This window comes from Malurus melanocephalus, unplaced genomic scaffold, assembly GCF_030028575.1.
Source record: "Malurus melanocephalus ecotype Western Australia unplaced genomic scaffold, MMel_1.1 scaffold_126, whole genome shotgun sequence".
Classification (NCBI taxonomy): Eukaryota; Metazoa; Chordata; class Aves; order Passeriformes; family Maluridae; genus Malurus; species Malurus melanocephalus.
This window is the reverse complement of record NW_026623358.1, coordinates 1,708,242-1,735,667: the sequence shown is the minus strand read 5'-3', so window position 1 is coordinate 1,735,667 and position 27,426 is coordinate 1,708,242. Positions and strand designations below refer to the sequence as shown.

Here is a 27,426-nt window from a genome sequence, read left to right as displayed (position 1 = left end):
CATAGACACATCATCACACTACAATCTCTAAAAACTTTGAACTAACTTTTAATTTATCAAAATGCTTTCAGAGCTTTTACACTATGAACATCACTAAATCACTTTTCTCTGTAAACTAATTTTGAATAAGTCTTTTAAAGAAGAAAGGCAGGAATTTAAAAAAGACTAGAATCAGATTTCTGAGAGAAACTATAATACTGTGAAATTCTGTTAACATTGCATAACAAATGCCCCAAAACTTCCAATGATGAACATACCACATAGCCACTGGATCATTCAGGTAATTTTAAAACAATACATACACAGAGAGTAAGTACAAATTCACTAAGCCCCCTCTGGAAGTACAAATGAAAAAAGCAGCAAGTCCAGGACTATTTGGTGCTTCCCTGTTCTGTGAAGGATGGATGTAGGTTTTAGATACATCCTTATAGGTACCTACATAGGGTGCATAGATACCAGAGAGATCTGTCAGTTTAGGTTATCAAGCAGATATTGGATGGCAACAAGATGTACAAGTTACACAGAGGATTTTTGTTTGAGCTAGTGATCTAGAAATATCTTCTCATCTCATTGTAGATTTTCTGAATCATCCACTTTCTTGATAATACCACTTTCTATTTTAAGCCCCTCATTTTTCTAGCGTTTTGTGTTGTTCTTGATTAAAATCAGCCCTTTCCACAGCAATTTGACTAAGTCAGCTGTCTGAGCAAAACCCTTATGAAATGCATGCAGTACTGCAGTATACTTAAGAAAGACAATTCAAGGTCACTGGATAAGTCCATTGTGTTTAAATGACTCTGGGTCATTACTAAAACTTCCACATAATCAGGTGGTCTACACCACAACATTTTTTTAGCATTATTCTCCAAAAAAGCACACTAATGTTTCAAAAAACCCATTTAAAATCCATTTTTTGTTTTTCAACAAAATTTAAGAAAAAAGCTACAGTTAAGCAAGTACTCGTTTCAAGAAGATCTTAACACATGGATTTAAATGATTCATAGCTCCCTAGTACAAGAAATTGCAATTACTGCTGCAGCATCTTCACATGATCAAAACAGCAAAAAAGTTACACCACTATAGCTTACAATGTTTCTAGTGAGAAAATACTTTAATGAAAATCACATTTTAAGCATATGAGGGACTCATGGTACAGACAAAATCAAAAAAGAGAAAAGTGAAATACTTCCTGTAAAATCTAGTGGGAAAAACCTGCAGATGTCTCGTCTGTTATCCCAGGATTTTTGATTTTGGAATAAAGGGCTACATTCTTATCAGCATGTTTTTAGATCCACAGTACACTTTCCTGTACTTAGCAGTTACAAAAATAATCTGAAAAAACTTCAAACCATTGCATATATGTTTCTACTACAGGAATGTGTGTCAGAAACTGAGAGAGAAGGCAGAGCTATAAATATTAAGTGTTTCTATCCTTAGGCAATGCTAAAGTTTAGACGACAAGCAATTCTCTTGACAAGTTTTATGGAAGATAAATGTTTCCTGATTCAAATATGTTTCATAAGATTTACAAGACACTGGTGGTAATGTCTAATGCATTTCATTTCATAAATTTACAGTCTGAAGCTGGGCTGGGTGTCCCAGAGGAACTGGTCTCACACACAGTCTTTTTGGACACAGTGATTTTTTACTGCTCTGCCACAGAGGCAAATCTAGCCTGGAGTGAGATATTGCCACTTAACAGCTCTTTAGTCTGTACGCTGAACAAACGAGGCCTGGATTCATCTGTGCCCACAGAGTGAATGAAAATAATTGTCACCTTTGCAGAYAGGCTGAGAATTATACAGGCAAGGCAGAAAATCAGGCTATTTCAGATCAAGAAACTGCCTCACTAGGTCAAAATAAAAGACACATTTCAGGGTCACAAGAGGGTTTCTAAAGCTTCCTTAGCCACTGTTTGTGACATACAACTTTCGAGCATGCTCTTTTTTCTCAAATTAATTTCAGTCAGGAGGTTGTAAAATCTATGTATTTTGGTGGCAGGGCTTACCAGATTTTCATCAACTCCTAAAATGCACTCTGAAATGGTAAAAACTGGTGTCCATATCCAGAGTTTTACTTATGCTTGACATACACCCTTTGGGCTGAAGGGAAAAGTCATTTGCAGTAGGTCACAAATTGGCAACAGCGGAATAAAGTTTACATGGAAATTACACATTTCTCTGTTTCAACTTAATCTATCATAAATCTAGTAATTTATCAGGGAAAATAAAGGCAAACTGGCAGCGCAAATGACATGTCATGTCATACAATGACAAGAGACAGACTACCCTTCTGAGATTAGGTTATGAATAGACATTATGAGTACCAGAAAACGTTTGCAATCAAAAGTGTTAAGTGCACAAATGAACTTAATGTTCTATAATGTCAGTAATAAAACTGAATCTAAAAAATCCAGGAATTAACTGCCATTTTAAGTCATAAGAACAACTGGGACTAGAATAGCTATTACATGCTTTTGAATGTACCTTAAGACATTAAGTTATTAATATGCACCAGATCTAGGTGAGGCAGTTGCATGCAATCACTCCTGCAGAGGGGAAAATAGGGAGACTCAGTAACTTTTTCAAGGTCAAAGACAGAAAAATCYGGCTTTCAGGTCTGTACAGAGGGAGAGCTCATTTTTCTCTGGCAAGCCTGTGGCTCATTTGCAAAGCACTGATTTCAACTATTAGTCTTCAGATGTTGTTAGACTATCTGAATTCCACAGACYTTATCTGTGTAAGCAAAAAATCCAGATTGCTAGAGGAAGGGGATGTTTTCATTGTTCATGTCCACACTCACAGACCTGGTGAAGAGGAAAGCTGTGAGGTCTAAGAGAAGTTTACTGGGCAAAATGTGGTTTTGATACAAACTGATGCAGCAAGTATCTACACAGCTTAAATGACCTTGAGCAGCTTCCACTGCACCAGGATCAAAGAAACTAGATACAAGGAAGAAAAGGAAAAATTCCTAAAGGAAATATTTTAGAGCTGAAACCTGATCTGTACTTCTCTATATCATCCTTTATTAAAAACAAAAAAAACCTATTCTAAATAAGCCTCCAAATTACCAGAGCTAGCAGCATTATTACTGCAGCACCACGGTAATTATTCTGTAAAGTTGTCGGATACTTTGGAGACAATGTCTAAGATCAGAAGAAACAAGCCCTTAGTATTCACCAGAAGGTRCCTCAGAGACTTGTCAGGCTCTCTCATCCCCTCAAGAATATTGACCCAACAGTAGTGGCCCAATACACTGYTAACTTGGAAGGAACAGCAAAGCATAGGATGTCACTCCATATCCTATGCATGCTATAGATGAGAGCACACTACCAAATTTCAGAGGAAGGACATCCAGGATCCTTGCAATTTTAACAGGCCCTCAAGAGTTTTGGGCTGAAATGTACAATGACAGATACTGCAGTATAATTTCTCTGGGGTTTAAGGCAGATTTTTTCAATAAGAGAAAGTAAATACTGTCAAAAATAGTAGAAAACAGTGGCATTTGGTGAAACTAATTGTCTCACAAGCTAAATAAATATACTTTAAAAATCTGCACAAATCTTCAAGCAAACTTGGCAAATTTATCTAGATCACGGTGTGGCTTAAAAAAGCGAATGAATTTAACAGCAAGATCAGCTGCACAGACATAYAATGGTGTGAAATACTTCTACCTCTAAATACTACAAAAATAACAAYTGCTGTTGCAGAGGAAACAATCTTAACTTATTTTCTCCCTTGTGAATGCAAAAGTTATTGATTTGTTTTGGCAAGGAGCACAACCAAAGTACTCAATACATTAATCCATGATTAAAATAACAGTTAATCAACGCATAAAACACTATGAAAAATCTGTCTGCAATATCATGAACTAGTATTTATATGAATTTTAAATGTGAAACACCAGTGCCACAACCTTTTRTTATTTTCTTAATTGCAAAGGGAAGCAATTGCTTCATGTGGGGACATGAATCCTTGCTTATTCAGTTTTTAACAAGCAGCAGAGCTTCAGCTTCAAATTAGTAGTGAAACCCAAACAGCATCACCTTCTTTAAATCAGTTAAATGTATTTGCAGTCGTAAACATGATGGATGACTAGAAATTGGAGCATTCATTGCTGTGGGGCAACAGATGCCACAATGAAGTCATACTCTGAGAGATATCACTGGGCTCGGGATAACAAAGGGCCTTCTGCACACAATTGCAAGCCAGACATTAAGACGTCAGACCTAAGCTGGGCGTGGCATGGGCAGTGCAGCCCCAAAGCAGACTTTGGGAGACAACAATGCTCTGTGCATGGTGCACTGAATTTTGGGGTGATGCAGAGGCACCTGACCAGCCATACTGGCAATGTGAGAGGTAAATGGGTAGTCAATAGGCATGGCAGTGTGAGGCAATGTAGATGCCCTTTCTAATCCTACCTCTATGGCCTTTTCACTGATGGGAATAGGAATCTCCTTCATAACACTGGCAGCTTTTCCCCAGCTGAGAATTTCCCCATTCCAGCTGTGGAAACACTGGTCCCTTGATGTAATAATCACAGGTGTGTCACTATTCTAATACCAAAATAAGCTGGCAGTGTGAGACAGCCTCTAGTCTCCTGACTCTTTTTCAGGCAGTAAGGAKAATCTGCCATCAACAATCCAATTGTTTTCAGCTATGGAATATCATTAATGTAGTGTTATCAGAAAGAAGTATTGGGRTAAATCATTAGGCATTTTGTCTGTTAGACCAAATATTTTGCCTTCCTGTATAACAGAAGGATAATCTGATGCTCCTAGAACAAGCTGGCTACAAAGCTGTCCTTGGTACTAAATAAAACATGTATTTTTTCAGACTACCTTCCCTGCTCTAGGACTTTCTCAGTTTTCCTCTGCAAGGTGAAATAAATTTTCCAAAGCTTGCTGATGTTGCAATCTATGAGGGCAGCTTGCATTTATACAATATGCTTCACTTACTCAGACTGTTTGGAGAAACATTCAGAGACACTCATAAGTGACAGTAACAAAAGCCAGCCCCAAGGTGGGTAAGGCACTTCTGATCAAATGTGCTACCTCTTGCCAGATGCACAGGGCTAAGAAGATAGCTGCTGTGGAATGGGTTAAATACTTATTTTAAGATCAAACATATAATTTAATTTAAATTAATTTAAATAATTTAAATACTGTGTTAAACCCCTTCTAAGTGACTTGTAGGAAGTCCACATAGATTGTTTTGAGCTAATTGGTAATACTAATCAGATGCCCTGCTGGAGTGGCACATTGGATTCTAATTGCTCTTTTATGAATCTTCCTTTCCTTGCATTTAGCAATCTCCCACACAACTGGAGCCCTTGCAGTTATGCCTCAGRAGTACATATTGCAAGCCAGGCATGTCCTAATAAAATCTCTGCTGGCTGTATTACCTAYTTCCTTGAACAGGACGATGGGGCACAGGAAACTTGGTCTTTATTTCCTTTCCGCCACAAACTCATCAAATAAGCCCAGAAAGGCTCTTCCCCTGTCTCTGTTGCTGAAGAAATGACTCTGCCCTGAAGTTGTTAGACCCCAGAGGGGACATCCCATTCAAGCCCCATGAACATGGCTCAAGCGGTGACATTGGYACCGAGGGTAACAGCAATCAGTGCACCCCAATATGGAGCTGTAAAAGCCTATCCATTACCTTTCTAGCCGGTGCATGGTCATGGCTAGCGTTTTGTTCAGTTCCTCGATCATCCTGCAGCCTGAAGGGTGAATGGGCAAYGTGCTGGACCCAGAAGGAAGGTGCTGGCTGTGGCTGCCGTACTGGAGCTGGTGCTGGTGAGCTGCTAACTGCGAGGGCAGGACAGTGTGATGCTGCTGGCTCAAAGGCTGCTGGGAGCTCTTCTGCGTGGAATAGGATGAGAGAGAGAGGTCTGGCCCCCCTAAAGGCATGCAAATCATGACTTTCTTTGGAGGTAGTGGAGGTGACAGTTTAACTGGCATACAAGGCAGTTTCACAGGAGCGCCAGGATCTGAAAAAACAGAAAGAGAGCCCAGGTGTTAATTTTCATGTCAGTAAGATGGAGATGAGTGTATCTGCCTGGGTGAGCAGACACTGAGGTTGCTACTCAACATGGGAGTGTGTGCACCTTCCCTGTTGTGACAGACAGCTCCTATCGTATGCTCAGCATGGTCTCCAGAAAAATACTGTTGTTTTGCAGCACTCCCGAGCCCCACAAAAAACATCCCAGGGCGATGCATGCTCCTTAATAAACACATTAAGCAATACTTAACAAGGCTGGTGGCACACTCTGACGCTTTAAAGCCCTAATCCTCCAAAATAGCCCTGTGAGGTAGATGCAACTTCTTCCACTCAACAGGCACGCAAATAGGGGGAGAGCAATTAGGATGAGAGCAATTCAGTGTCTCAAGTTACAGGATGACTCACCACCATCACTGCCAGAGCAAAAGCTCAGGGATTCCTGATCCATCTCAGCCAAGGCAGTGCAATTACCACAAGTCACACTTCTTACAGCTTTGTAATGTGCAAAACATCTGGTGTAAAAAATCACATTATAGGGCAAAAGAGAAGAGAAATGAGGTTTGAATACTAAACAGGACAGGCTTGGAAAAATGGAGGGTACACGGGGAGAAAAGTTAAAGGGCAGTAGATTGTTAGGACTAATGCATTCTTTCACAAAGGACTTGATARGCACTTTTCTCTGGACTCATGCACTGACTTTTACCTTTTTAACTCTAGTTAAAGTGTTCACTGAAACCCATAGTTGATCAGCCAAGGCAAAGACTTCACTGACTTCAATGAGAAATGAGAGGTCCACAAGCAAACCTCTCTTCCAGRACTCAACTGTAGGATGGAGGTTTTTGAAGTTGCAATGTGAAATATTTTCAGAAGGGAAAAGAAGTAACATGAGGACTTGTAGTTGCCAAGATGGGTAGGGGAAATGGTCATGACACATGCTAAGAGCAAATGAGAGAGAAAATATATACATTGTGAGGAACAACTCTGGGTTTGTCTCCAGGAGGAAGGCCAGCCTGGAATACTCTAGATATTTGTCTCTGCAATGTAGCTCTGTGGGCAAGGCTTGCATGATCTTTGGTCTCTGTTATAAACACATATTGTAGTGTTGGCTTTAGCAAATATTAAGATGAGTGCTTTGTGTACAATGTTGCCTTTTTTGCGTAAGTAGCTTAGTTATGCATACACAGTGGTAAAATCATCACTGATGGGTTTGTTCTTCTTTGGTAAATCAGATATAGAATACTTGTGGTAAACTGAAGTATTATGACTTGTGACTTAAACATTTCCATAAAGGATATTTTTCATATTATGGTAAAACTATACAAAAGCTGCAAAGAAAGTCACCAAAAAAACCCTGAATGACGCCCTGGCAACAGTGGTCCTTAAAGATAAGAAGCAGCTCAGAGCTGGGGAAAAGGATGCATACACTCACAARGAGATCATGATGCTTAGCACCTTCAGGGTGGGGAGGTGATCGCCCCAGGTCTATCAGCTGCCAGGCCAGCACAGACCCTGACAGTGAAAGGGTGGGTGTGGAAGGAACAGAGGCTTTGGGATGTGTAGTGAAAAGTCTCTAGTCAAGAGAGCTCGTGGAACGTCCAAAGGAACCTGGCTGATGGGACCCCCCAACCTTCAGACAACCATATCTGCAATGGACAGGCCAGGAGTATCGTGACCCATTAGGGGCCCCACTATGAGCACTTCTCCATCAACAAGGATCATCTGCTGAAACTACGGAATAGCGGTCACACGCACACGACCCCAGGGGCCTAAACATCATCACTGCTCATGCTCTAAAAAGGCGGATCCATGTTAAACAGTTCCTGAAAAAGTTTGAATATGCATAAATGTCTATGAACAAGCATTAGGTTAATGCAATACAAAATGTATTTAAAGACATCTCCTGTCAATAGCAGGTGTGCCTCTGGCAGATCACCAAGCACCTGGTGCCGTATGCTTTTGCTTTTATGCACCCTATTGTCATTTATTAAAACCTTTTAAATTTTAACAGGAGAGTGAACCTTGTTTTTCACATCTTGCTGCCTCAGTTCACTCCTCTTGATGCAACATAGGAAGAGAATTGTAGGGCAAGAACCCTCTTTTGACCTGAGTAAGCTTGGGATTTAGATGCTGCTCTCTGAAGGTCGTTACTCTCCTGAGTGCTATCAGATTTCTAAAATCCTTTTTCAGATGGTTYCTTTTAGTTTGAACAATCCTTCTCCTCACCGCAATCATTCTTTCCTGCCTCCTGGCCTATTCTGGGTATTGCTGCTACTACTGTTCACATTTTGTATCCAGGGTACACCAGGTTGATATAATGACTTACAAACAGTAACACTTGAAAATTATTAAGGATTGCGAGGTGAGAAAAGACCATGAGCCAAGTTCCGTCTCTTGACTTATTTTAGCGCTACTCACAGCTTCCACAATATCCACCTGATATTAGTGGTTTTGCTRTGTTGGGAACAACACACTGACAGCATAAGGCTTCCCCCTCTCCAGAGTGTTTATAGGCTAACAACACAGAGGGGTCAAAGGGACAGCAAAGATGAAATACTGTGTGCCTTTCTGCAACCCCTGCTGAAATGGTTTTGGCTGGGGTAGAGTTAATTTTCTCCCCAGTGGCTGGTATCAGGCTGTTTTGGATTTGTGCTGAACACAGAGTTGATAATGTAGAGATGTTTTTGTTAATACTGAGCAGGGTTTGCMCAGAACCAAGGCCTTTTCTGCTTTTTGAACTACCACACTGGTGAGGGATGCATGGGAAGTTGGAAGRAGACACAGCCACAACAGCTGACCCCAACTGACCAAAGGGATATTCCAGACCATATGACATCATGCTCAGCGTGTAGAGCTGGGGAGAAGAAGGAGGAAGGGGGATATTTGGAGTAATGGCACTTGTATTCCTAAGCAAACATTACATGYGATGGGGCCTTGCCYTCCTGGAGAWKGCTGAACACCTGCCTGCCCATGGACAGCAGTGAACAAATTACTTGTTTTGCTCTGTTTGTGTGCACGGCTTTTGCTTTCCCCATTGAACAGTCTTATCCCCAACTCATTCATTTTCTCACCTCTGATTCTCTCCCTGATCCCACTGGTGGGKGARTGAGAGAGCAGCTGCATGGGGATTGGCTGCTAATTTGGCATGACATAGGGGTATGGAGAAAAAGTGGTGTCCACATTGCAGAATAGGAGCGTTATAGAGACAAGAATCCAAGTCTTTCACCTTTCAGTGTGATACTAAATCCACTTAACATGCTGTCTCTTGCTGGCAAAAACTTTTCTGATAACTCTACCAAGGCTGAAATTTAACTCATGGGTTTGCCAAAGCAGTAAAAAAAACCCAAGYCACTTTCAGCATTTTCTATTCAAGCACACAAAGGTCTTCAAGTCACCTTGTTTTTCTTACAAATATGCTATTTGTATATATTTCCTCCTTGTATGTTGCATAAAAGAACACCTCTTCAATAAAAGGTAAATAACAGAAAGAGTAAATTGTATAGAACCGTGAGAATAGGCCTCCTATGGGATTTGTATTAAAAAAGTGGGTTTTTTTCATACATTTATGCTTCATGTAATTTTACTTCTAGAGCTTGTCCTGAATTACACAGACTACACTGAGATCTGCACTTCCATTTTGACAAAAGCAGGTTGATTTTAGATCTTTTTCTGCAGTAGGTCAGTTAAAGTCTTCCTTTGACAGTGCCTGTGCCTGGATGCCCCATCACTCTGTGGCAGCCATCCTTAATGGTGAATTCAAAGGGATCCCAACTACAGGAATCTCTCACTTTTGACTAAAGAATAACTGGAAGTATCCTCTGGGTTTGTTGCCTTTTGTGATCCTTAAGATCAGAACAATATTGTATGTTGGAAGTGAGCATGATGTGTTAAATAGCTCAGGTATGAAGCAAACACGAATTCTTTCTTCTTTCTTCTTTCTTCTAAATAGAGTGAACATTTCTATTCAAGTATTCATGTAGCAGAGTTGTGGCACAGGAACTGCAGCTCTGGAACTGCACAGGAAAACAAGTCTAATTTAATTATCCTGAATAGCCACATATTTATCCCATCATGAGTCAGATACTCTGGTTTCCACTCTGCACGACAAAAGCATGGACTTTTAGTTTCCACTTAAATTTAATTAAACACATTCTTCACATCAACATGCTTTCAATGGTACCAATGCTGGGTGATTCTACTGGACAGCTGCCAAAAATCTTGCCTRTTATCTTTAATGTCTTTATTCAGACTGACTGTGTTACACCCAAGTTCTTAAGCTCTGAATGTGGTCCTAACACCAAAACAGACTCTTGGAAATGAACCAGAGGTATTAACTCTACTTGTCTGCTCTTAACCTCCAGGAGAATTYCCCTTCGTTTAAAAAAAAATGGTTAAAATGAGAATGACTGCAATGGGAGGAGACTTCAATCCATTTGCTGGGAAATGTAACTGTGCATCTTCACAGTATTGGAGACCTTGCTACTGCAAGTTTTAATGTGCAGTCAAATCAGTGACTATGCTGAACAAGTGGGGCCTCGCCCAAATCCATGGACTCTGGACACGCTATTGGAAACTGTGCTACCATCATCTACAGTAAAGGATAGAACAACTTCTCCTGCATGTGACAATGAGGTGACCGAGTTTAACAGTTCTTTCCTCTATTTGTTTTAATTTCACAATGTACCTGATTTATGAACCAGGGATAGTAACAATTATTGTCTCCAGCATGGAATATACATAAGATGTGGGCATCTGTAGATGAAAAAGAAGCTGGACAGGGGAACTGTGAACAAGGAATCTATGATAAGTGTCTTCTCAGCGAAACATTACCAGAGTCCTAAATCATTGCACAAAGCACTCATAACAGAAAAGAAGCAAACTGTGTGAAGCCAGGTGTGCAAGTCCGATTAATCTCTTCTTGCTGAGGCTTTTCATGCTCAAGAGAATAATGAGCAATTTTGCAAGATGTTGGTTCCCAGTGGGAATAACTTGTATGCTAGAATTGATGAAAATAATGGTAAGACGTCAACCTCTCCACTCTTGATGACAATYAATCACTTAAAAGACAGTTCTGGATGCCACAATATTTGCTAGGTCTGCCACTCACAGACCTTTGACAAGCAGGCTATCCCTTACTCTTTCCAAAAAGAAAATTTTGCTAATATCTATAATTGCTGCATTTCTTTTGGTGTTTTCAAGAGATAAAAATATGTTTATTTGTTGAACACGTTTGCTCCTATATGGCTCTTCTGATGTGTGTGTGGTACACTGGAGCTCTGCACCAAGTACATGAAGTCTGATGCTTCCCGGTCACTGAACATGGAAGAGAATTGGTCAGCACACATTGAAGATATGACTGCTACAAATGGGGGGCCAGGAACTTCTGGATGCATGGCAGCACGTGCTGCAGCAGGGGCTGCAGAAAGGCTCATTAAAATCTTCAAATTCTGTCCCAGATCAACTACTGCATGGAGAAAGAGGACATGCCTGGGAATCCTGGGCTTGAGGCAGAGCTGGCTGTGTTTGCTCTACTGCCAGCAGAAGAAATGCAATTTCTTGGTTCCTTGCCAAATGTCAACCAGCCCTGACAGCAAGGAAACACAGTCAGGGGATCAAAGGATTCTTCCATTGATAGAAGGATCCTCTCTGGTCAGCAGTCCTTAGACTGTATCTAGACCACTGTGTAAGCTCAGTATCCCCCAGGAGAGATATCAAACACCAGGGTCACTGCAGTGGCTGAGGGCTAGAGCACCTGAGGGACTGGGGTGTGTTCAGTTTGGAGAAAAGACAGCTTGTGGAAGGAACACCTAAGAGCTGCCTCCCAGTGCCTACAAGCCATGTTATCAATAAGGTGATACTTTCCAGTGGTGTGTGGTGGGAGGAGGAAAGACAGTGGACAAAAATGAAACAAAAGAGGTTTAAGATTGGATTATAAGGAAAGTGTCTTCCCCACCATAAGAAGAGCCAGTTAGTGGAGCAGGTTTATGCAGACAGGTTGTAGAGCTGGCATCCTCTGAAGTTTTCAAGACCCAACTCATCAAAGGCCTGAGCAACCTGGTCTGATCCCATACTTGGCTCTGCTTTGTTGGATGGGCAGGATGTTGGATTAAAGGCCTGCTGAGGTTCTTCCTCACCTGAATGACCTTACAATGAGACCTTTGCTGTACTATATACAAGTAATACAACTTATCATAAAGATAATGAGGTACTCTTTAAATTCCATCCAAGTAATTAATTCTGTAAAATAATGTACAAAAAAGCCCCCCAAAACAACAAACAGTGCAAAAATCAGTGCGGCCTATTGAGGGATCTCCATAGAGGAAAAGGGGTAACGTGCCTGATACTTGCTGGCACCATTTGGACAAGCAGCTTTTTACTTTTTCAGGTCTTCTCTCCTGCAATCACCTGTGCCTAAACAGTGGGAGTCTCTTTTCTTGTTTCAATAAGTTTTTGAGCAGATTCATAAAGATAAGTTAAAAACAGTTCTCAAAGATTTGCCACAAATCTCCTGCTGTCTACAGCAAGATCTGCAGCATGTCTTCAGGGGAAGATTTCAGACAGAAATTCTTTGCTGTTCTGCTGTATCTTGTGCATCCAAGGTTCAGGTTGAATTTGGAGAAGAAAAGCAAGGCATGATTAGTCTAAAAGTTGAAATGTATAGCTTGACATGAATTCCTGACCAGGGCCTTGAAGAGGGTTTCAAAGATGAGAAGATTTCCTGATGCCTGAATGTGCTTCCCCTCCAGGAAGCAGCACAGAGAGGACGTATGGAGAGAGCAACTACATCAGGATCCAGTTTCCTGGAGARCCGGGATTCTACTGAGAACCTGATGAAGGAGAGCTGCTCTTGCTCTGCTGCTTCTCCCTTGGGCACACAGTGAGAGAACTGTCCACTGCCCTCTTGTGAATGCAGCCTCTTCTCATGAATGCAGCCTGCCATAACAGGCAGCTGGAGATAATGTCACAGTGAAGGAAGCTTGTGGATTATGTCAGGCTCGTGTACAGAGGATCTTCTGACACACAGTGTGACTATGTATTATAAAATACTGCAGAGAGTATTTACTGGACTGATTGTAGTTGCTAAAACTTTAATAAAGCTGCTGCTAATAACCAGCTGTGTTGTGTCAAGGCAGCAGGACCCCAAGCTTTCATGTTCTCAAACCTCATTCTTGGCTTTTCTGCATTGTCAGAAGTAACTTTTGAGGACTTTTAATGTTTCCTACTCTTCTAAATGTTTGCCTCTAATTGTGAATTAGTTCTAACTCTACACAGAAATAATTAGAAAGCACAACATCAGAACTAGAAATGTGCTATATGTCTCTTTAAAATCTTGAATGAAGAAAGCAAGAGAATGCAAAAAGCTTAAATGCAATAGATAAGTGGCCAGATACAACCAAAGCTACACCCTTTTCTAATATTAGGCTAAATTTGGGCTCAAATACACTCAGGTGTTGCTGAGATCCCATCTTAGTGGCACAWATTTTGCTCTTGATGTTTTAGGAGACTTTACGGTTTACTAGTGATTCAGCTGGAAAACATCTAATTAATTTCAGAAAACATTATCTGTGCTGGTGAAAATTAACAGCTTAATGAATCAAGATCAAAGGGAACTTTACAACACTGGGTCTATCAGATCAGACATGCCTAGTCTTCCTGTCACTTGGCCACTAAAGATTTTATGATAATCTGGGAACTTTATACCAGCACCCCAATTAAATTTGGTCCCCGGTGATTATTTCAACTCTTCCTAAATTTTCTGTGAAGAAAGCTACAAGTGTTGTCTTAAATGCCTGGCTTCTGCACGTGGATATCAGAAAAATAAAACAAAAGAAATTCTATCTGTGAACATTGCCTAATACTAATCATGTCTGAAAACCAGGACGTGAGTGGCCAACAGGACATGCAGAGAAGTGAAACAATGGTATCAAAACAATTAAGATTCATGTTTTTCTCCTAGAGCTGCTGACTTCTAGGGCTGCGTGAGCACTTCCACACCCAGTGCTGTGACAGGGATGTTCCCTGTGGAGGCAGCACCAACAAGACCACAGGACATGGTGTGAGGAAAAGCGTTGAGCATTTTCTGCAGTGGGGTTGGCACCAYTCCCAGTGGCTGCCCCGCAGTCTGCTCTTGGCTCTGGCCCTGTTTCTGTACTGTCCCATCATTACCGAGCCTCTGCCTTGAGAAGAAGCATGCCAAGGCTGTGTGATTTATATTTGCTAGAGGCAATCTTCTCTTCCCTTCACTTTTAAAATGGATTTTTTTTCATTTCATTCTCCACAAAATTAAATGTGCTCTTATGTGTTTACTTAGGCCCTCTCTTTTATGTGCATTTCTTATCAGTTGAAAGACCAATTTTTGTCTTGGCACAGGCAGATAGATATTTGAGATGGTTCAAAATACTTTCAGAGGAAAGGAATGTTTGTTTTCTATTTCTAAAACCTGTAATAAGTTCTTTGTTAAACCATGCAAATCACTCTGCATAAGTTTTTGAAGAACTTTAGAATATTTTCACAGCAAGAGGTGGTCCAACTTCTTTCCCTCAAGGTTTGTATTTAAAATATTTTTCCTTTTTTTTTTTTTTTGCCTCTGACCATATCTGTAGTGATTTTTTAATGTATGTTTGTACAAAACATGTTTCTATTAAATAGATACACTTATGTACACATACACATATATACATGTGGACAGAAGYTGAGTTTCTTCTGCATTTTCATGTGTGTACCTGAACCCTTCATAGGATCACATCTCCTCTCTCAGTCTCTTGAATAGAGCTACCAGACCATTAAACCTCTGTCACTCTCCAATAGTCATGCCTGGTATGTCTTAATTTGTCCTTCACCCTTTTCAAAAATTCTTCAGTAGAAAAATGTGCATGCAGCAAGAACAGAAAAGTTTTCATTTAGATTGCCAAAATTCAGATTTTTTGTATTTTCTCACTCACAAGCTGAGGTTGTCTCTGGAGTAATTAGTAAAAGAGTAGCATTAATTCTGCTTCTCAGTGAGGAGGATGCTTCATTAGGATTGACTGCTCATTTCCAAAGATTGAACACGGCTAATATAATTATCAGTGGAGAACACAAGGCACTGAGCAACATGTATATCCTTTGGACCACCAAAGTAAATGGACCCTTAAGAACCAGCTAAATACTTTTATTTATAAGGAATGTATAAATGAGGGTTTCAGTTCCATCAGGAATAACTGTCAGTCAAAGTACAGTTTTCTGACTAAATTTGAATCTCTGTTCCTTTACCCTGAAGATTCTTTATATGCCTGTACAAGAGTCTATCTATGTGCACATACCAGACGGGATGTAGGACTGGATGRGACATCACTGAAGGCTACCACAAGATAAGTCACAGTTCTGTTTGTCTTTCATTGGAAAGTCATCGCCATCAAGCAACTCACTTATGCTGGTAACTTGAGTYTGATACTACTTCACACAAAATCTACATCTGCAGAAAAAACAAAACTATTCCAGAAGCCCTCCTCATTTGATCCTCTATATCTCTTACAAAAGAATGGCTTATGAACCAAGGATATTTAATACCTGGGTTTTTTCCTATGCTATTCTTATATTTTTATTTCATTTACGTTGGCCTCATTTCTGAACAACTTCTTATATTTGGGACAGAGTTTTATGGGAGATCATAGGAGGCTGGTTTTGTTCTTACATGAAGCCACTAATAGTGCTGCCTGGCTTTGCAGGCTGCAGTACTGCCCATTCAATTTGTAGCAAAAGGTACAACATTAACCATTATGTGCAGATTTTGACAAGCAAGAAAGTAAAGAGTTTCACATAAAATGTACAAAGCTATACAGGACAAAAAAGTGTGGTCATCCAAACAGAAACATGAATAGACTACATAGAGATGAGAGAAAACCAGAACATGTTCTTTCCTAATGAGCTCTTTCTGGATATAGATCTTAAACCGGAATAAAATGGGTAATAACTGTCTGAGAAAAAAAAATCTACAATATATAAATGTTGGCAGAGCATTTCACACATCACCTCTGAAAATATCAGGGCAGCATTAACACAAGATACACCCAGGGGGAAGACTGGTAGCTGCCCTATTACAAAGATGAACCGCATCTCATGTTCAGCTCAGGATTTTGAGGTGCTGCGCAGCAGCTGCAATTATGAGCTGACTGTTCAAAAAGAGCAGGCAAGAATTTAGGGAACCTATTTTGGTCTGCATAAATACAGTCATTCTTTGCTTCAGCAGCTGAAATGAGAGATTGGGAGGAGGAGACACAGCCATCCTCCTTCCACATCTACCTAGAACTTTTGAATTCCAAAGAGCTTGGACACTTGTGAAAACAAACACAAAACAGAACCTGTGCTGTTTACTGTTGCTAGCTTCCATGCAGTGAGAGCTAAACTGCAGCATAAAGTACAGGACATCAAAATCCTGGTGATTGGAAACTGGAGCTGGACTCACCAGTGGGAGGAGAGTAGTTGGAGGAGGGGTGGAAAGGGGGAACAGTGTGGCAGACAGTGTAAGCAGGGAGGCAAAATGGCAAAAAGTCACGGGACAAAACCATCTGTGTAAGGAGCAGGGGGTTAAGTAAAATACAAACATATGRAAAGATACAGGGAGTGTGAAGGGGGACCTGCCCACATGGCAGTTGAGGAGACAAGCAACAAAGGGCAAAAGGAGAAATCAAAACTCTCCCTTTCCCCTCAACTCTCATGTTTTTCCTCATTAAGGGCATTTAAAGATAACCTAATGTTTTTCTGGTTCTTCCTTTCCCATCAAAATACATCCTGCAATTTCAGTGGTGATGGCAAGTCTTGGTGAATAAGAGTGAGGAGGGTTAGGAAATGCGGTGTTAGGTAATTACAGCTGAGAGGGGAAGTGCCCTGAAATAACATTGATGAAGGTGCAGTCTGAGGATTTCGTGATCCCTGCCCTAGGTACAAACCCGTATATTATCAGGACACAACAAGTGCAAACAGCGTTACAGAAAGAGGAAGAACAATGAGAACCTTGCTACAAAGGCAGCTTTTCTTCTAAGGATAAGGGTGGTGCTGAGGGTCCAGGAATACCTACTTACCAGTTAAGTGGCTGGCAATCCTGGCAATAGGTTTAGGAGGCAGGGCAGGGGGCTGTTTGAGGAGGGACAACTGTTTCACTGGGGTGTCCTCATGGTCTCCAGGGAAAGCGGCAGATTTTTTGGGGGGAAGTAGCAGGACTGGCTTAGCTGTAGGATCTTGGGACAGGAGGACGCCGGATTCATTGGATGTGGGGCTCTCTTCAGACACTGGAGGACACAACCACATCATAGACGCAACAATGTTACGAGCAAAGCAGAAGCGGATACAGCCGAAGTCAGACAAGAAAAGAAGCGCAGCAATGCAGATTAGGAATGACTCATAGATTTCACTCAAACATCGTATAACGTAGAAAGGAGGAAAGAAAGAAAGAGAGAAAGAGTAACACACATCTACACAACAGCCAAATTTCCCATTAGTTCTGACAGAAGCCAGCTCCCTTATGTCAGGCAGGGATGTATTCCCACATCTGGAACACAAATCAAGTTTTATAATGTCACATCTCTGATGGTCTGTCACCACAGCTTGCCCAGGACCAGACATGTTAGCAGGTGGTCTGCAAACTTACCCTGTTAAATGTAAAAAGCACCTTGCAGGGCCTACTCTGTTTTGAAAAGGCTGCATAGCCGTGTAAGATCATGGATGGCAACTTCTACTGCTCACTTTTCCTCACTTGACCTTTGTTCACAACACTCAGCAGCACAAAACGATGCAGAAAGAAGAGCTAACCTAGATGTAGAGCACTGCTGTCTTTCTGTAGGAGCTGGGGAAGCAGAGCAGCCAGCCTCCCCTAGGGTAGGGCAGCACTGACAGCTGTGGGGTGTGTGCATCACCCAGCACCACGTGGCAGGTACAGGGCACAATTTTGTACCCCAGGGTTCAAACATATTGCCAGCTCTCTGCTCTAGAGCTCATTGGCACATCTAAGATCACAGACAGAGAGCTGGAAACCTACTTTTACATGTTCACAAAGTGCAGGGGTTTCGCCTTACTCCAAGAAAGGTTACTTGCTTAAAAGTAGAGGTTACTTCTAACGCACAACAGTCAAAATTTCTCATGGAGCATTCAGTGGCAATCTCTATGCTGTCACCTTCTACACCTGAAGACTTTCATCTTTGACAAGGATTTCTCAGAGCTAAATGTTAAAAGTCAAAAACGTGTTTCAAACAGCTTAGAGTATCTACACCACAACATAAACAAGATGTTACCTGTCCCATCCATGATCTCTGTGGCTGGGAGCACCTCGTATGAGCAGGGTTCCACAGATGCTGGGACTGACTCCAATTCTGCTAGTGCTGGCAGGGACACCTGGCTGGAGCTCAGCACTTGTGCAGAGCCCAGAGGCTGCCCATTCTCCAAAGCTCCATCTTCATTTGGTATGGAAAGCTCCCCATCTGTTCATAGTTGGAGGAAAGAAGAATGATAAAAAAAATACATAAATAAGATGCAGACAGAACTTTAAAATAAATCAATTTCTGTTAGATTGTTTTCAAATGAGGAACCTGGACTGAGTTCTTCTATGTATACATGCACTGGGTTTTCATGGAAAGGTTTTGGTGGTGGGGGGGGCGACAGGGATGGGTTTTGCGAGAAGCTGCCAGAAGTTTCCCCCATGTCTGATGGAGCCAGTTCCAAGATGGACCTACCACTGGCCAAGGCCAAGCCCATCAGCGATGGTGGTAGCACCCCTGGGGTAACATAAAATTTATGTCAAATATCTGTGTTGATATTTTGCTGTCCCCAAGGACAGTCATTATGAACCATGGTGTAGGCTGGTTGGTTCCTGACCAACCTTGACCCATGTGGACATACAGGCCCATCCAATGCCAAAAAAATCTGTCTTTCCTCTCTCTGTTGAATCTGGGAAGTCAGGAATGATAATGGGCTGGAACTGAAGACATGAAGCTTTCTAAAGAATATTAATATACACTGTATATAAACCATAATATTTTAAGACTAATAACAAGAATTATTCTCTTGCCCTACACCAACTTTTACGCTGTAAGAGACAGTAACAAAATCACAGGAATATGTCCCTATTTTAATTATAAATAACCCAGTTACAAATAACCCAGTTTTATGTAAGGGAGAGAGTAAGTTTTACAGTTGCCTGATATAAGGCCTTGATACTGGGATATATCAGATTCTATTTAGAAAGCCTGTTTTTATAGTTACTAATAATATCTCCTCTATCTGAGCAAAATTTCTATGACAGGAGCTGGCATTTTCTTTCCTATCAAACACCACTTCACATTAGAAATAATAAAGAGCAGAAGAAAGGATTCAGATAATTCTCTATGGTATCAACCTGCATGATTTTTATATCCCAACTTGTTAAGCACAGCACTTTGGTACCTGAAGGCAATGACTACATGGACATCACAATTAGGGTTTTATAAAGAAAAGTGTTCAGCCCYTCTGGTTACAAATGGAAGCCAGAAAATATAACTGAAATATGAGCTRCAAGACTAAAAACCAGCAGGCAAATAAGCAGAGCCTAATTTTGCTAAGCATTTAAATTACTTTTTCAAATGAAACTCAGGATTTCAGGGTATAGTTTTTGGGCACCACTGATCGGCCATATTACTGCTCAACATGAGCGGAGTTGTATGTCAGTCAAATGAGGGCACATTTTCCCCTCACAGGGCTGAGATGTGCAAACCACTTTGGAAAACAATACTGAAAAGAGAAAAAAGTTAAGTCTCATTTTGGTGCTAGGACACAGCAGTCAGTAAGTCTGAAAGTACTTTAGCTGAAAACTATTCAGAATTATGTTCCTGCCATTTTAAGACTCTCTGCAATGAGTGAAGATGGTCTCCTGTTTATTTTGGAATTATTATAAATACCAAGGTCTTAACTTTCTTGGTTTTGTTGGAGGCTTTTTGAAGACACAGAGAGCTATTATGGTAACCCAGCCACATCATACTAGACTGAAACCTGACCCATGGCTTTGAGAGCAATCAGCTGAGAGGTCTAAAAGGTGGCAACATGAATTACAGCTAAAGGCTTTAGCCAAGTGTTTGCAGCACAGCCTACTTTCCAATTGCTGTGGTCATTTGATACAAATGTATTTACTTCTCTAGGCAGCAAAAACCAAATAACAGTTCAGTCAATATTTAAGCTGAACATTTTTCAACTTAGCTGTCTGGGTGGAAATACTGTGTATTCTGTGCTGGCTTTGTCTCCCTTTTACAAAGACGCACACGTTTACACGTGTTTGAGATAAGGACTGATGTTCTCTCAGTTACCTGTCATGAAAGAGTGTAACTGTTTCTTATGTAGAGTATCTGCTTCTAGAACAAAAGGCAGTGACTGTGTCCAGCAAGTCCAGCAATATATTCACTAATTCAATGCCTTAATTCAGACTAAATTTGACTGGAACTATGAACAGAGAAAAGTACGCATGACAGACCCAGTAACATTTGCTTTTTAGAGGGATATCTACACATTTTTCATGAAGTGAGATGTCCATTGTAATATGCTGAGCATCTTGAAATCTTACTGTCTTAATTGCGCTATGTGCTTCTCAAGGTATACCACCATGATGTAAGAAAACAGCATTTGAATGACCCGTGAACACGTATAATTGCAAAAAAAGAGTAAGATAAAATTTTGGCTTTCGCGTTTTGTCATAGTAACAAAGCATGGCAGCTTTCTGTGCCAACAGCGTAACCTTTTTTAATCTTACATCTGAATACCTTTAATCTTGCTTTAGAGTCTAAAGCTTGTTCCTTGTATTTGAATGAAATCATCAGACATGGTACCGAATCATGACTGAAATATACCCTAAATCAGGTCTTGCTTAAAGAAGAGCTACATGGGGAGTTGCTCAAGTACAGCAAACAGAACAAAGATGCTGAAAAAATAACTTGTAGAGTGAAGAATATCTTAGTGTGAATTACTTCTGCATCAGAGATATGCTTGAAAACCAGATATAAAAGGCAAATTACTTATTATTTTCAAAGTATTAAAGCTATTCCAGTTGGCCGACATAAAAATGAAAAGAATCTTGGTAATGCAATTATTACATATACATGGATGAACTGATCGGTTTTCAGGAACTGGCTAGGAGTTTAAAGTTTATTTTGCACAGTGATAACATACGTAATCTTTCGTTCTCAGACTTGCTAAATCCTTTGCTGTTTTCACAGAGCCTGGTGCTACTTAGAGGAGAATGGCTTCCCCTAAGCCCATGAGCTTTAATAACATCAGCTGAGCGTGAAACTGGACGGGTCGGTGAGGGAGTAGCTTGACCTCTGCAGCAACAAGAGCAGGTAGATGAAGGCTGCTCTTCTCTTACTCAGGAGACTCTGCACACCTGAAATCACTGAAGAAACAGGAYCTCAGAGGAAACTCTCTAATGCAGAGGACTCTGCCTGCACTCTTTGACTCACCTTTGCATGTGAAAACAACAGCACGGGGCAAAGGCCCAGGGACACACAGATAATATGTTCAAAACCTGTGGCTCCTAAGCATGGTTCGTACTCCTGAACACACCTGCCATTTGCACTCTCAGGTACTTTTAAAACAGTGCCTGGTGTGAAGCAGCCCAGAGGGCATCATGCTGACTGACACAGACCAYTCCTGTTGTGTTCCTCCTGTTGTAGCTTTGCCTACCCTCTCACTGTGTCTTTTACTTTGAATACCTTGGAATATACAASTTTTTGCGTATCTGGAAAGTGCCGTGTTCGTGCATTCCTTCTACAGAGAAATGACTATGGAAGTCAAAATGGACAATTGGAAATCCTGGGTTAATTTTTGGATTGGGTTGTCTCCTTCAGTACTTGTCTGCAAGCATTCTTGATGGCAAAGACCAGGACGAGCAGAGTAAAAGTCATCATCCTTCTCTACCACAACCCCAATGGTAGGGAATGGAAAATGGAATGTTCCTGCATGTGGTCAACACATGTTCCTGCAACTGTTTCCTAGCCTTGGTGGCTACCCTAGCACAGTAGCTGGGGTCTTCCAAAATTCAGTCCCTAAGCAGACACCTGATTTTGTGGGTTCCCATGGAATTTGAGACAGGCTGCTTCTGGATGAGTTCAAAAACTTTCACTGCAACACAACTATCTCTCCAGTGGTTGCCATGCCTTCCTCCTTGGTGYATTACCAAAGCCACTTTTTCAAGTTTGTCCTCACATACTGTCACAGAATCTGCTTTAGTGTGCAAAGTGCAACAGGTCCATATCCTGTCAGGACTTAGAATACCTGAAATTTAAGTCTAAATCCATCATTTCAATTAGATAGAGTATAAAAATACAACTGTATAAAAGATGAAGACTGCCCATACTTCCTTGAAAAATCATTGCACCAATGTCTCTGGAGTAAGTAATCATTACACACTCATACTCAGAAGTTTCTCACTACAGGCAATCTCATCTACATTCAGAAAAAAGAAGAGGTATCGAAATACTACAAGTGTATTTAATTCTTTGACCAGCAGTGTGAAACAGTGGACAATTCTTATGAGAGATGCTTTTGGGACGGTTACACCTTCATGTGAAAATCAAATGTGTGCATCTMTGTGGAGGAGCAACAGCGTAGTAAAAATATGAGTTCTTCTAAATGTTGAGRTATGTTCTGTGGCACAGGTAGAAGAGGTATTTTTAACCTCTTAGCACTACCTGCCCACAAACTATTATAACAGCAGGAGCTTCATTAGGTACTTCTCCAACTTACTATTTTTCAAAAGCACAGAGTATTTGAAAAAATTATAACCTTTGCCTACATCTTCAAAATAYTCAAGTCACAGAGCCCTGGAAGTGAAAGATAACAGAAATCGATTTTGTCATGACTGTGGCCCTTAGCAAGAAAAGAGMTCTCTGCAGTTCAGTCTGGAGCAGYTTCACTTGACTAATTTAAGTGTGGGGGTCACTGAAGTGATAACAGAATTTCTTGTTTTCCAAATAGAGCAAGCATCTGGGCTGCAGTGACTCTCCCATGTGTGAATACTGTGACTTACTGCATTCTGATAACTTTCRCTTGCTAGGTGACACAAAGTGCTCTGACAAGCCAGCAAATCCTGAAGCAAACAGGTCAGAGTGCCACCTTGAACAGCAGGAAAACAAACCAGCTAACTATTCTTTTCTTCAACATAGAAGATATGACAAAACCAACATGAAGCAAATGGCAAGTTTGGGTCAGTCTGTTCCCTTTGACTGGTACAGATTTTTTAAGAAAGAAAATGCCAAAAGTAACTCACAAGCTGATTCTGCCTGCTTTGCCCACTCCTTAGGAAAGGGAGACAGATTTACACCTACTGCCTGTGCAAGATGCCTCCAGGCATGGAAGSTGCTACATGATCAAATAAAGCCTTCTGCTAGGGAATGCTAAAGGTCTGTTGTTTTCTTGAAGGATTAGAGGTTACTTAACAGGAATTACAAAGAAAATGTTACTTCCACTTCAGGTTCTCAGTGAGAGATATTCTTTATTAGAATTACTCGCAGATTATTACACCACTGAAGGAAATAATGTTTTGCTCTATGCATCTTGCCCTGCTCATATCCTTGTATCATCATAGTTATTTGATTACTGCTCCTATTCTTGTATATTACCACTTTCTTCTCTGCCCTCCCTCTTTCTTTTTGTATCAGCTTTGTAAAGGTGAAAAATTAATATAATGAGGAATTAATTTGTTTCTTTGAAAGAGCTCCAGACAGTATCTGCTTCACAAGATGACACCGAAGCTTCCAAGCTACATCATAATTTGATAAAAAAAAAGAAAACTGTAGTGCTTTGGTAGCAATACAAGGCAAATCTCCCCAAGTTTCAACATGGAAGGCAGAGTCAGACTTCACAGAACAGATTTTTCCTGGGGATGCCTTTAGGTGGCTGTAGGGATGGTTCAGAAGACAGCTACATGAGGGATGTGAGGCAGGGATGAGGGAGCTCACATCCTGGACAGAGGTGTGACTGCAGGCTGCCTTCTGAGCTGGCTGAGGCACTGACCACTTGGTGTGACAGCCTGGACCACACCTCGCTGGCCATGGCCCCAATCTGAGTCAACCTAACGCAGACAACACAAAGCACTGAGAAGGGTAAACCTRTTGTGAGGAGAGTTGTTTTTTACTCTGAAGTTTGATCTAGGATGATTTCTTAGGCAGCAGATAATAGTGAGAGCACACTACAACACATAATTGGTAGAAATTGTAAAATTTAACAAGCACTTTGTTGCTGTTACTGCTTGTTTTCCACTTACAAAAAATAACAGTCTAAGTAAGTAAATTTTAAAATTCCTAATAAGCTAGAGTAAAAAGTAGGTAGCAGATTTAAATGCTCCCGAATTTATGAAGTAGACTAYACTTCTAATATCTGTGAAAGTTTCTAACTTCTATTGATTTACACTGCTACTGTCAAAAACTTTCAGATTTTGAATTAATGASGCTTTAAAGCATATGCATAAGTTCTATTGTGATTAAGAGGTAACTTTATTATGTCTTTATAAAATTTGTTGAATTAATTGCCTTAGTTATTGACAAGGGAAGCAGCAAAACAAATAAAAGCTGCACTCAAAGACTCATATGCATATAATAGATGTAAACTAGGTATTGTGTTTTACCAGAGTAAAACAATGATGTTTGTAAAACAATGGCATTTTGAATAAATAAGACATTACCAACTCAACAAATTAATTGCCCGGAACAAGGAGTTATTATATCTTCTGAGCTGTTTTGAGGGAGAGTACATTGTTCCATGCTCATCAGGATCCAAAACCCTTAAACATTTCCCTTTTTCACAACAGTTAATCCCGAGGTGACTCAACCAGACAATGGCAACACTTAGAAGCACAAACCCACTACATTCCTCCACAGTCTGGATGCTTTGCTCTTTGCAGTCAGTGGCTACTGCCTATTGCTGTGATTTTTATTTCTGTCGCTTTACATTTCTCATTAGTTTTAATTTTTATTTGCTATCATGTGTATCCAACAGAGAGGGCCAGACCATGGCAAAGTCAAGAGAAGTGCTTAGAGATGTTATTTTGTACAGTCTCGCCATTCAGAACTCTATTCCTGGCTCCTAGTGTTTTAATTACATAACGTCTAGCCGTAAAACTAAATGGGATGTCAATTTACTGTTGTGAAAGGAAGAACACTTACCTTTATCAAAAATTTCTTTCAGCACTCCTCGTTTTATAAGCTCCTCTCTGCTTTGCCTCATTGACATTTTTCTTTCCAAAGCTGTAAGCAAAGGATAAGGGTCAATATAAATAGAAAAGAAGGGAAATTGTTTTAAAAGGCTGTATGCCTTTTAAAGGCATTAAATGCTCTTTCTCCTCTTCAAGTCAGTGGCAGTTTAGCATCTCGAAATAAAGGCTACTGGCAGTCCAGAGAATCTATCTGCTGCTGTAGTGTGGCTGTTATTGACAGAAATGGCGATAGACTGACTGATTTGGGCGCATGTCTGCACACCCTTTGCTTGATTTTGACACATGAGCCAAGCATTTCTGATTTCTGTAGAGAATTAGAGACAGCAAAATGAGAAAAAGGAAATTAGTGCAGAAGCTGGAGAGGGAAAGGCAAGAATGAAGACAACACAAAGGCTCAAACCAAGGAAAGATGTAATGACAGAACATGGCCACAGAGTGTGTCCAGGCTGTGGAAGAGAATGGAAGCTAAAGATTTTTGCCACTTGTTCCAGTAAGAGCAGGTCCAGGTATTTGGGACAGTGCAAACACTGAGCTGTTTAACAGAACCTTTTTCTCCCTGGAGGGGTGTTTTTCCCTAAAGAGATGTAAAAGAGGGAAACTCCAAGAGAGSTACTGCAATTTACACCAGATCTGAACAGCTGTGTATTGGCTGCTTGGAGAACACAGTCACTGAGATAGCAAAATGACAGATAGAAAATACATGTTTCTTTAGTGCAGTAGTAATTAAAACAGCGTCCAATTAACCAACACACCACAAAGGACATACATGCAGGCAAAGATCTGAAAGCCAGCAAGCCAGGGGCACAAGAAGTGATGTGAAAGAGCACCTGCGACTGCACCGGCTCTGCAAGAAACAAGCCTGTGCCTGCCAAAAAAGAGGCACAGTCAAGGGCAAATTGCTTCTGCCATATGCTCCTCTACCAGACCCAGCACAGATGCACGCACACAAAATGAACTGGGACTTAGCATCCTCAGCCTGCCCAAGGCAGATTTAAAGCAAAAGAGGTTTGGAAACCCTCTCTCATTCCCTGAAAACAGGAGGGTGTAATCTTTCTTGGTTCTGCTGTGTGTTGACTGTTCCCATAGGGACACATCTATCTGGTGAATGAGCTTTGCTTATACTGGCACACTGCACTCATTGAAACTTATTTGCTGCCACATACTTAGGGCTCAGTGTGGACAAGGCCAGCTCTGCTTCACTCTTCTCCATAGCATAAATTTAGGCTTCCCCATTTTTAAAATCAGTTTTGAACACATATTTTTCAGGACAAAGATGAACACTATGTACAGACAGAAGGTAATTAAAAACCCTGGTTTCCCTAGGGAGAGACGCACTCTGAACTTCAGCATGGATCAGAATTAGAGTCAGGTCCCTTTGCTGAAGCCCAAGACCCCAGAACCATTAACCAGCCACATGGTGTAGTTTGATTTTGGAGGCTGTTAACATAACAGCCACAGCATTTTCCTTAATGCCTTCAATCCATTTGAAGAAGCATTTTAGGCACCTCAACTGACTTCCAAAGAAAGAGTGATTTTTAAGTTTCTAATATGCTTTTGGAAAGAAAGGCCCAACAATCAATCTTTGGAGTCACATTGCAGACTGCTCACCACGCTGCCTTTTCCCTGTGCTGAAAGGGTCTTGTTCTGGTATTCAAATGCAAAGTTTTTTCCTCTTCCTCCTTATAAACAGCTACTCTCAGACCTTCCAAAACGAGCCAGAACAAGTTACAGCTAATTCCTGAGCTTTCTCCCACCAATGAAATTGTTAAAACTCTGACTGAGTTTAAGGAGCAATTTGGTGGTACCAAGAACCTTTTCCAATAGGTCTCAAAAAGGGTAATTTTCTGTTAGAATAAGCAGCAAATGAACTTGCTCTTYAGTGGGAACCCAAGTCCGGTGAATAAGCAACAAAGCAGCAGTTTCTGCATACAGACAACAACACTGCCCACAGAACAAAGACACAGGAAAATTATGTTTCTGTACTTGACYACAGATAGTTAAGTAACAGATCCACATTATACACACAAATTCATTGGCACCCCCCTGGGTTCACTGTCTCACCCTCCTACCAGTCAAGGGCTGGTTATGTGAGGTAGCAGCATTACTACTGACTTCATGGCTAGGAGGTCCCACCACTTTATCCTAGTACTGGTAAGAAACAGTAATTTTGCAGACTGGAGTTAAGGCTTTTGGGCAATCAGGTGCTAAAAAGGGCTGTCAGGC

General features: G+C 40.9%; 1 protein-coding gene across 3 annotated transcripts in view; it reads right to left on the bottom strand.

The window, feature by feature from the left end:
• The window catches only part of PHACTR1 (phosphatase and actin regulator 1), a 304,815-nt gene that overhangs the window by 51,779 nt on the left and 225,610 nt on the right, over positions 1 to 27,426 (bottom strand). For 2 of the 3 annotated variants that reach the window (XM_057370450.1, XM_057370451.1), the window contains 3 exons: positions 25,154 to 25,234; positions 18,266 to 18,451; positions 5,661 to 5,991 (listed from right to left, as the gene is read on the bottom strand). In XM_057370450.1, the coding sequence (XP_057226433.1) occupies positions 5,661 to 5,991; positions 18,266 to 18,451; positions 25,154 to 25,234 (598 nt within the window). Of the gene's footprint in view, positions 1 to 5,660; positions 5,992 to 17,059; positions 17,267 to 18,265; positions 18,452 to 25,153; positions 25,235 to 27,426 lie in introns of all 3 variants that reach the window. The other variant, XM_057370452.1, reaches the window with a different exon arrangement.